Here is a 10,405-nt window from a genome sequence, read left to right as displayed (position 1 = left end):
GCGGACACAACATTTTTGTTTTTGTATGTGGTGCTGAGGATCGAACCCGGGCCTCACACATGCCAGGCGAGCACGCTACCGCTTGAGCCACATCCCCAGCCCCCTTGCTTTATTTTCTGATGACAGATTCAGTCCCCAGCCCACCTCTCTCATGCCATTTACTTTTACCAGAGTAGCTTGGGGTCAAGACTGGGGAGTAGGGGCTGGGGCTGTAGCTCAGTGGCAGAGTGCTTGCCTAGCATGTGCAAGGCACTGGGTTTGATCCTTAACACCATATACAAATAAAATAAAATAAAGGCATAAAGGCATTCTGTCCATCTACAACTACAAAAAATTAAAAAAAAAAAAAGACTGGGGAGTAAGACTGAGTGCGGTGGTGCACACCTGTAATCCTAGTAGCTTGGGAAGCTGAGGCAGGAGCATTGTGAGTTCAAAGCCAGCCTCAGCCACTTAGTGAGATCCTGTCTCTAAATAATATATTTAAAAGGGCTGAGTATGTGGTTCAGTGGTTAAGAGCCCTGGATTCAATCTCTGGTACAAAAAAAAAAAAAAAAGCCTGGGGAGTAGAGGACAGGCTCATCACACCAACACAGCCCCAGCATAGTGCCTGGCACACATCAGATGCTTAAGGAACCATCAGTCAGGGTGATTGTGTTATGGCTGAGTCAGAGAGCACATTCCAAGCAGCAGATTTTAGGATAAAATCCAGGGCCAGCTTTGGTCCCCAGGGGGATCATAGTCTTAAAAGTTTACTCGTAGCAGGTGCCGCCAATGGCCTTCTGCAAGTCTGGTTTGTTCTAAAACACGGCACTGAAGTTCCTGAGAAGCAAATCACAAAGCCCATGAGGCTGGAAAATAACTGATCATCTTCCTTGATGCAAAGAAGTTGGGAAAGAGGATATTTCGGTTGGAGATTCCCTGGGATAGCTATGTTCACCACTCAGATGCTGGAAGTAGGGGTGGACAGGCCAGATGGTGGCCAGCTGAAACTATCCTTGCTGGGGTTTTCCTCCCTGCCTGCCCTTCCCGTTTGTCTGTCACTGCTGGGATCGGCCAGGCTGGCATGTGGCCCAGCCAGGCCAAGTGCATGAGTGGTGGCCTGCACGTCAGCCCTAGAGTGTGCAGTTTCAGATTCCAGAGGCCAGGGCTGCTGGCTCCCAGCCATGCTGAGTCAACTCCATTCTTTATTATTATCATTTTTTTTTTTTTCTGAGTAATCGGCCTAGTGGTTCTTCCTGGCAGGAGGGTTTTCTGTGCCAGGCTAACCTTCCTGGCAAGGTATAGGGGAGTTGGTGGGGAATGGGTAGGTGACACCTGTGCATTTTTTATTGAATGAAAGCTTAGCCTTGTGCCATGAACAGGGTCCACGGGTTTGCTTGGATCTTCCTCTGTCCCTCCCTCAGGCTCAGAGTGTTGGGGTCTCTCCTCCAGCCAGGGAACTCCATATAGGGTCTGGGCTGAGCTCCTCTTTGTTAAATGAATGAATGAATGAACGAACGAATGAATGGATGAACAAAGAGAAAGGGAGGAAGGGAGGCCTTCTTTCCATGTGCCCTGGGTTCCTGCCTTCATACGAGCAAAGCCCTGGCAATGGAGGGTGGGCAACAGGAGGGGAGGCTCTGAGCAATACAGGCCCAAACCCTGCCACTAGGGCGCTGGCAATTGGGATGGGGCAGGAGGTCAGGACAAGACAGAATCTAGTAAACCTACCCGCAATGACGAACCCCTGTGCGGGAAGGGGCGTGGGAGGCCTCAGACAACCCCGGGAGCCAGGAGCCCCAGTCTGGTCTTGGAATTGGAGATCAGAGGAAGCCTCTGAGACCAGGAGGTTGAGGTGTCCCGGGCTCCCCGCCCACCCCAGGGAACTCTGCGCACCAGGGAGGGACCTTCCTCGCACGTAGTACTCACTACCCTCTTCCCCAACTTCTGCTTCGCAAAGGGGTTCAGGAATGTCCCGGCAGATGCGATCTGCCTTTCCCCCACAGAACAAAGCGGGGGCAGAATGGGGGTCTTAGAGGAAGCGCCAGTCACGTCTCTCACGGTTCACAGAGGAAGGACAACCAGAGCCTGGCGCAAGGCGAGGGGAGCCAGAATTTCGCGCCCCAGAAGGCTCCCCACCCTCTATAACCACCACACACAGGACCCCACCCTAGGCCGCTCGCCCCGCCCCCAGTACTCCCCGCGCCCCGCCCCTGAGGTTCCCCCTCCCACTCCCGCACCCGGTTTATAAAAGAGGGCGTTGGGCGCTCCGAGGTCAAGCCGAGCCTAGCGGACCTGAGGCCGAGACCCATTCCTTCCCGCTGCCTTCGGCGCCCCAGCGAGTCTCCGCCAGGTTCTCCACGTCTCCAGCCCCAGCATTTCGAGCCACTGCGTCCCTGCACCGAGTCCCTGTGTCCCCACATCCAGGCCGACCAAGAACATGCGCTGCGTTCCGACGGCAGGCGCAGCCCTGATGCTGTGCGCCGCCACCGCCGGGCTGCTGAGCGCTCAGGGCCGCCCCGCGCCGCCCGAGCCGCCTCGCTTCGCGTCCTGGGACGAGATGAACGTGCTGGCCCACGGGCTGCTGCAGCTCGGCCACGGGCTGCGAGAACACGTGGAGCGCACCCGTGGACAGCTGGGCGCGCTGGAGCAGCGCCTGGCCGCCTGCGGGGCCGCTTGCCAGGGGTCTGAGGCGTCCTCCAAGCCCTCAAAAGCCCCCGAGAGCCTGGTTCCCGGTGGCGAGGCGATCCCCGAAACCCGGGTTCCCGGGGGCGAGGCGGTCCCCGAGACCCTCCGCAGCTTGCAGGTACGCGTGCCTGCTAACGCTGGCTCTTGGGCACTCTTGCCAACTCCCTTTCTGGTCTGGAATTGTGTGGGTGGGAAGGGAGAGCGCAGCCGAGGCTCTCTGGGTACCACTGCCAGGGGCTCAAAGCATGGATATTTGGAAGGATGGGTGGGTGGATGAAAAAGGAGGTTGGAGATACAGAACCGGTCCTCACCAAGATTTGCACCCTTCCCCAGACGCAGCTCAAGGCTCAGAACAGCAGGATCGAACAACTGTTCCAGAAGGTGGCCCAGCAACAGCGACACCTGGAGAAGCAGCACCTGAGAATCCAGAATCTGCAGAGCCAGGTACCCTAAGTCTGACCCAGGTGGGGAGAGAGGTCAAAGCTAGACCGGAAGGTCCCATCATGGAGTAAGGCAGGTAAGGCAGCCAAATGAGTCAACCCATCTGACACCCTCCCCCTTCTCCTGTCCTGTCCCAGGTTGGCCTCCTGACTCCCCCACACCTTGACAATGGAGTGACCAAGCCTGCCAAAAGAAAGAGGCTACCCAAGATGGCCCCACTTGGCCTGGAGCACAACACCACCCGCCTGCACAGTGAGTGTCTGGACCTGATGTCCTCCGGCACTTCTCTGCCCCTCCATTTGCCATTCCAGTTCCCAGCCCCTTGGTCAGATTCACTGTAATAAGGAGAGAGGTTCTGGTCTTGGGTCCCAGCTCCTGAGGCTGATGGCAGCACCTCCTTCCTCAGCCCTGACCTGTGCAGGCAGACCACTGCACCCCTCTTCTCAGCAAGCCAGAGGGCTTTTTTTGAAATCCTGCTGGCCACCAACTGGAGCCAGAGTTGGAAGAGATACCACAAGGAACTTAAGCTTCAGGGGTGTTGGGAGATGGTGGTATCCCTCAGGGACACCATCCCGAGGGGGAGGACTTTATGGGAGGGTATGATAGACGGGAGGTACCAGGTGGGGGTTTCTGAGGTTTGGCACTCCAAGAACTCCTGTAGCATGAATCTAGAAGGGAAACTGTGCCAGGGCCCCCAGCTCCCAGGCCACACACTGACTCTTTTTTTAAAAAATATTTATTCTTAAGTTTTAGGTGGACACAATATCTTTATTTTATATTTATGTGGTGCCAAGGATCGAACCCAGTGCCTTGTGCATACTGGGCAAGCACTCCACCTCTGAGCCACAACCCCAGCCCCCACACACAGACTCTTGCCACTTCTGTCCTCAAAGTCCCCATTGAACCTACACACACACACACACACACACACACACACACACCAGGCTTTTCCTGCCATCACAGGTTTTAGGTCTTTTATTGTGTATGTCCCAAGTTCCCCCCAATCTCAAATAACAACATGTGTGTGTGTGTGTGTGTGTGAGTGACACAGGCTCCCAGTTCCCACTCTTAAGTTCACAGCCATGCTGTCACCCTGCCCAGCATCTGTGACTGTCTACAGCCAACTGGGTGAAAGTGTGGATCCCCCGCTTCACACCCTGGCCTGGTTGCTGGCCTCCAGCCCTGCAGTCTTGAGGGCTCCCTTGCTCCCCAGACTCCTTCCCTCTTCCCCACAGAGGGCTGGCGTTTCAGCATGGTGAGGGTCCCAGGGAGCCCTCCCAAGCCATCATCTTAGATGAGGAGTTTCTGAGGCCAGCAGGCACAGGTCCAGGCAGGGAGATGTGGTGGAAGAGAAGGGGGGTGTGCTGGGTGGTTTAGGACTCCCAGACCCAGCCTGGCCAAGTCGGGGAAAGTTCAGAGCTCTGAGAGACAAACAGCTGGAGCTAATGGAGACCACATTGGTGGCTTGGCTTCATGCCTGTCCTGATTGGATGAGAGGAAAGTAGGGGAAAGGGGAGCTGCCTGAGGGGCCGGGAAGTGTCCTTCTGGGCCTGCCCCTCTGCTGCAGTGGTGTGGGCACACTGGCTGAGAATCCTGGCCCTGCCCCTCCCCCTGGTGACCTTTCCTCTACTTTCCAGGCTGAGCTGGGTTGGGCTGGGGGCCGTCCTTCCCCAGTCTCCATGACCCAAGGCCAGGTTCCTTCTCTCCCCCTTTCTTCCTTCCTCTTTCTCTCCTCTATCCTGAGCCCTCTCCCCCTCAGAGCTGGGACCCTGGGCAAAGTCTCTATGTCCCCAAGCCTCATCCAGCTGTGATCAGTGTTCCCTGGTATGAGCAGAGAGCCCTTTTGCTCAGCTCACCCGGGCAGTTGCTTCGTACCCCATCAAACTCCTGCAATCATTCATGCATCAACTCTTCACTGAATACGGGCTGCAAGCTAAGCTCAGGGTAGAGCCAGGTGCCAATGACAGAGCTGCCCCTTATCCCTGGCCTCATGGAGCCCCCACTCAGTAGGAGGAGTGGGGAGCCACCACCAGATGACCCTAGTGTGGGGGAGCAGGAAGCCTTTATGTTCATTTTGGGAGGTCAAGTCTGGTCTAGGGGTGAGGGAAGGCATTCTTCTGGAAACCGGGACCCACAGCGGGGACTGAGGGAAGAGAGTCCCAGACAGAGGGACTAGCATGTGCAAAGTCCTTGTGGTAGGGGGATATGTGATACAAGGAAGGTGGTGGGGAACAGGAAAGAAGCTGATTTGGCCAGGAAGGGTGGAGGTGCAGCATTGAGAGGAAGGAATGTGGGTACAAAGGCTGCTCCTGAAGGTGCCTTATAGATTACACTGAGAAGGCCATAGGGAGCCATGGAGGAGTTTAGGCAGGGGTAGGAAAGGGTCATGAGATCAGGATTGCATCTCACCTACTCATCACCCACATACAGCTTGTCTCCTGAGGCCTCAGGGGCGTCTCTGCTGCTTCACCTCCTCTCTCTGTTTGCCCTCAGGACTGCCCCGGGACTGCCAGGAGCTCTTTGAAACTGGTGAGAGACAAAGTGGACTGTTCCAGATCCAGCCTGAGGGGTCCCCACCTTTCTTGGTCAACTGCAAAATGACCTCAGGTAGGATGTACTGGCCTTCCAGGGAACCCTCTTGCCATTCACGGGCCCTAGTGTCTTTCTCTAAAACGCAGCCCTGTGTATCTCAGGGTAGAGCATGTGCTCAGTGCCCATAAAGCCTGGGGTTCCATCTCCAGCATCAGAAACATAATAATGAAAACAAGCCCTTTCCCCATTGCCGTCCATCGCAAGCTCACAGATAAGTTCCTGGGGTTACCACCTGTAGCCTGGCAGGGAACGGTAGGGCAAGACTATAATTCCAGCTACTTGACAGGCTGAAGCAGAAGGATCCCAATTTTTGAGACCAGCCTCAGCAATTCAGCAAGTCCCTGTCTTAAAAAGGTTCAATCCTGAGTAAAACACACACAGACACACAGATACACATACACACACACACACACACAGATAGATACCTGAGATCTAGCACGAGCCCTTGCCTGGTGGCCCATAGTAGTCATCCCTCTGCCTCACCTTCCTCCAGTCCTCCTGGGAAGAGTGAGGGGAATGTGACTCTCCTGGGTTTGGGGGGTCTCAGGGTTGGTTGCCAGGGTCCCCTGTGAGGAGGGGCCTTCTGGTGACCTTGTGCCTCTCTGGGTAGATGGAGGCTGGACAGTGATTCAGAGGCGCCAGGATGGCTCTGTGGACTTCAATCGGCCCTGGGAAGCCTACAAGACAGGCTTCGGGGATCCCCAAGGTGGGTGTTTCCAGCAGGACCAGAGGCAGGGGAGGAGGAGGGTCCCATGGAGGTGGGCCCTTCTCACCAGGCAGCCCCTCCCGCTGTAGGCGAGTTCTGGCTGGGCCTGGAGAAGATGCACAGCATCACAGGGGACCGTGGCAGCCGCCTGGCTGTGCAGCTCAAGGACTGGGAGGGCAACGCCGAATCACTGCAGTTTCCTGTCCACCTGGGAGGAGAGGACACAGCCTACAGCCTGCAGCTCACGGAACCGGTGGCCAGCGAGCTGGGTGCCACCACCATCATGCCCAGTGGACTCTCTCTGCCCTTCTCCACGTGGGACCAGGACCATGACCTTCGCGGGGACCTGAACTGTGCCAAGAGCCTCTCTGGTGAGCAGCTTTGCCCCTACCCTGACCATCCAGCCTGCAGCCCCCAACTGCATCTGTTTCCTTCCCCCACTTTCTCCTTACTTGCTGCATACGCTTGGGCTGCTTGCTGATGAAACTTCTCCAACCTCAGTTTCCCCATCTTTAAAATGGTGCTCAGTCCATAGGATCGTTAGGAAAATCCAATGAGACGTTAGTGGGAGGGGGGCTGGCATGGAGCAGAACCACCCAGATCACACTTGCTTTGTGTTTTTGAAATCTGAGACAGAGCCTGGGTTTTGTGAAGTAAAACAGGGGATCACCTTCTGATGGGTCAAAAAAAAATGATGGAATGTTGGTCATTTCATATGGTTCAAGCTAATACAAATTAATGCAATGTATGCTGGTCATAGAAAGTAAAAAATATTAGCCATGTGCCAGGAATACACAAATAACTGGCTGTGGTCACAGACTATGAAAGCAGATCTGCTGCGATTATGGGTAGGGGATGCCCAGGGCCCCTGAGATTGCTTTTGTCATAACCTTGGGTATCTTGGAACACCATTTGACAATTACTGCCAGACCCTTCCCATTTATGGAACAGTGAACAGTCTGAGGCCCAGTCTCACGCCCTACCCCATCCCCATCCTCATCTCCATCTCCATGTGGAGACCCAAGGACTTGACCACATCCCCTCTCCTCTGCCCTCCTCAGGTGGCTGGTGGTTTGGCACCTGTGGCCACTCCAACCTCAATGGCCAGTACTTCCGCTCCATCCCACGGCAACGGCAGCAACGTAAGAAGGGAATCTTCTGGAAGACCTGGCGGGGCCGCTACTACCCGCTGCAGGCTACCACTATGCTGATCCAGCCCACAGAGGCTGTAGCAGCTTCCTAGCCACCTTGCAAGGGCCTGGTCCCAGGCTCTAGAGGACAGTGACTTTGGCTCTGGCCCAAGGATATGGTACTCTCTGCCTGAGCAGGAGCTCTAAGCAGGGGCCACCTGGAGCTTCTTGAACAGAGGTGAAGCCCACGACTGGAGAGGCCCCTTCCTGAGTGGGGGCCACACACGTTGCCCTCTGAGATTAGAGCTGCAGGGCACACAGACCCTGGAAACCTGGGTAGAGGGGCATTGAGTCCCATTTCTCGCCCGCCCGAGGAGTGGGGGACACAGAGGGACCACTTGGGGCTGGCCAGGCCAGCCCTTGATGGCGGACTCAGTCACATTGACTGGTGGGGTTCAGGGCTCCCTGGGGCCCTGGATGCCCTCATGGTGCTGTTGTGTGTGGGTGCTGTGGCATGAGCTGGCACCAGTGATGGTGTCCGGGTGGAGTCCACAGAATTCTTGGAATAAAAGCAACATTAGAACACTTTGTTCTTCTTTGTCCTTTGGTTTGTTTTAAAAAACGGACAGTTTCAAAGTCCACACAAACATGTTCCTAGGGTGGAGAACATGCTTTCAGGTCCCCTAAGGACGGCACTGGTTTTTCCTCCCTCCTCCGACAAGTGAGCTCAGCTTCGTCCACTCAGTATTTCATCCTGTGGATCTCCCTTGTTTTTATTTTGAAAACTATAAAACAAATCCCTCATAATAGAGAAAAGGAGAATCCTTCCTGCTCATACTTAAGCATATGAATCATGATTAATTTTTTAATATCTTGTTAGTAGATAGAAATACAATGCATGACAACATACAGACAAAAAGTACAATGTGTGCTGCAAGTTTAACTTTATTTTTTCTAGTAGCCATGTTTTAAAAAAGTTAAAAAGAGCCAGGCATGATGGGGCACGCCTGTAATGCCAACGGCTCAGGAGGCTGAGGCAGGAGAATCGCCAGTTCAAAACCAGCCTCAGCAACTTGGTGACGCCCTGTGTAACTTAGCAAAATAAAAAATAAAAAGAAGGGCTGGGGATGTGGCTTAGTGGTTAAGCACAGGGTTCAATCCCTGGTACAAAAGAAAAAATTATGTGTGTGTGTGTGTGTGTGTGTGTGTGTGTGTGTATGTATGCACATGTATTTTTATAGTAAATATAAATGTTTATATATAAACATATATATATATATATATACACACACATACATACACACACATATACATACACATACATATATATGAAGTAGAGCACGGTGGCACATACCTGTAATCCCAGTGACTTCACAGTCTGAGGAAGAAAGATTACAGGTTCAAGACTCACCTTAGTAATTTAGTGAAAGCCTGTCACAGAAAGAAACAAACAAAAAAAGGGCTGGGGATGTGGCTCAAGCGATAGCGCGCTCACCTGGCATGTGCAGGGCGCTGGGTTCGATCCTCAGCACCACATACAAATAAAAAATAAAGATGTTGTGTCCAACGAAAACTAAAAAAAATAAATATTAAAAAAATTCTCTCTCTCTGTATCTTTAAAAGAAAAAAAAAAAAAAAAAAGATGAGCATGTAGCTCGGTGGTAAGCACCCCTGGGTTCAATTACCAGTATTATCAGTAACACACACACACACACACATACACACACACACACAAAAGCAGGTACATTTCAGAAATATCTTATTTGGGTTGGGAATGTGGCTCAGTGGTAGAGCACGAGTTCAGCATGTGTGAAACTCGTGGTTTGATCCCAGCACCACTAAGGGAAGGGGGAAAAAAAGAAAGTGAAAAATATTTTATTGAATCCGTCCTATTCAAAATATTACTAATTGGCATCTAGTCAAAATTAAAATTATTACTGAGATATTTGGCTTTTTGTGTTTGATAAGTCACAGGAAACTGGCTGGTGTTTTACACTTTGTGCACATCTCAGTATGGACAAGCCAGGTTTCAATAGCTCAGTAGTCACTGTCCACGGCTAGTGGCTGCCACACTGGATAGCACAGCTGTCATGTAAACACTAATACAGGATTTGTGGCCAATTACTCACATGTATCTACTGATAACCTATTCTGGAATTTACTTCAAGTTTTCCTTAAATGTATTTATTTATTTTTGTTTTTGGAAAATATAAATTCAATCAATATTTATTGTGCAGCTACCATATGCCAAGCCCTATGACAGGTATCTGTGATACTCTAGTGAACAAAAAGATCTCTGTCCTCCCTGAGTTGCCCTTTTCAGCCCCTCCCATTACAGATACGGTGACCTAGAACTGATGGTCCAAACTGGGACACTTTCAAGAGTGAAACTGGTTGCTGTTAATAATTAATCTGGACAAGAGATGTCAAACAGCTCACTCCCAGACATCAAAACTTACCAACCCAGTTTTTAAGAATGTAATCATATCTCTTCCACTGGAAAATGATCTGCCATAAATAGGTTAGTAAAACTAAGGTTGATGACAATCAAACATGCCCAAGCTTTAAAATTCCAGCTTGCAGTCTGGTGTGTGGCTTAATAGGAGACTGATTGCTGTGCATTCTCCAGACCCTGGGTTTCATCTCCAGCACACCCCAAACCAACCAACCAACCAACCATGAACTCTGAAAAGAGCCACAAGTAAGTACTGAGCTCTCATCAATGACATGTATGCTGACATTTTAGAGGTGAAATGGATCCATGTCTTCAATTTTCCTTTAAACGTTTCAAAAATAAGATGATGGGATCTGGGAATATAGAACTTAGGCTGTGTGCTTACATGTGCAAGGCCCTGGGTTCCATCCCCAA

The 10,405-nt window shown here is 52.2% G+C and overlaps 1 protein-coding gene across 1 annotated transcript; it reads left to right on the top strand.

The window, feature by feature from the left end:
- Nucleotides 1-2,246: 2,246 nt before the first annotated feature.
- Angptl4 (angiopoietin like 4) lies at nucleotides 2,247-8,121 on the top strand. Its single transcript, XM_076850181.2, has 7 exons — nucleotides 2,247-2,785; nucleotides 3,001-3,111; nucleotides 3,246-3,360; nucleotides 5,602-5,715; nucleotides 6,311-6,406; nucleotides 6,496-6,777; nucleotides 7,468-8,121. The coding sequence occupies exons 1-7, from the start codon at nucleotides 2,420-2,422 to the stop codon at nucleotides 7,647-7,649; spliced, it is 1,266 nt and encodes a 421-aa protein (XP_076706296.1). The 5' UTR covers nucleotides 2,247-2,419; the 3' UTR covers nucleotides 7,650-8,121.
- Nucleotides 8,122-10,405: the final 2,284 nt, after the last annotated feature.

Source organism: Callospermophilus lateralis, chromosome 1 (assembly GCF_048772815.1).
Source record: "Callospermophilus lateralis isolate mCalLat2 chromosome 1, mCalLat2.hap1, whole genome shotgun sequence".
NCBI classification, from domain to species: Eukaryota; Metazoa; Chordata; class Mammalia; order Rodentia; family Sciuridae; genus Callospermophilus; species Callospermophilus lateralis.
Note: the sequence above shows the minus strand (reverse complement) of the source record. Positions and strands in the feature narration are given on the sequence as shown.

Coding starts and splice junctions, on each gene's coding strand:
- Angptl4 (XM_076850181.2), top strand. CDS start 2,420: ATGCGCTGCGTTCCGACGGCAGGCGCAGCCCTGATGCTGTGCGCCGCC. Junction 3,361..5,601: donor CAACACCACCCGCCTGCACA/GTGAGTGTCTGG, acceptor GTTTGCCCTCAG/GACTGCCCCGGGACTGCCAG. Junction 6,778..7,467: donor CTGTGCCAAGAGCCTCTCTG/GTGAGCAGCTTT, acceptor TGCCCTCCTCAG/GTGGCTGGTGGTTTGGCACC.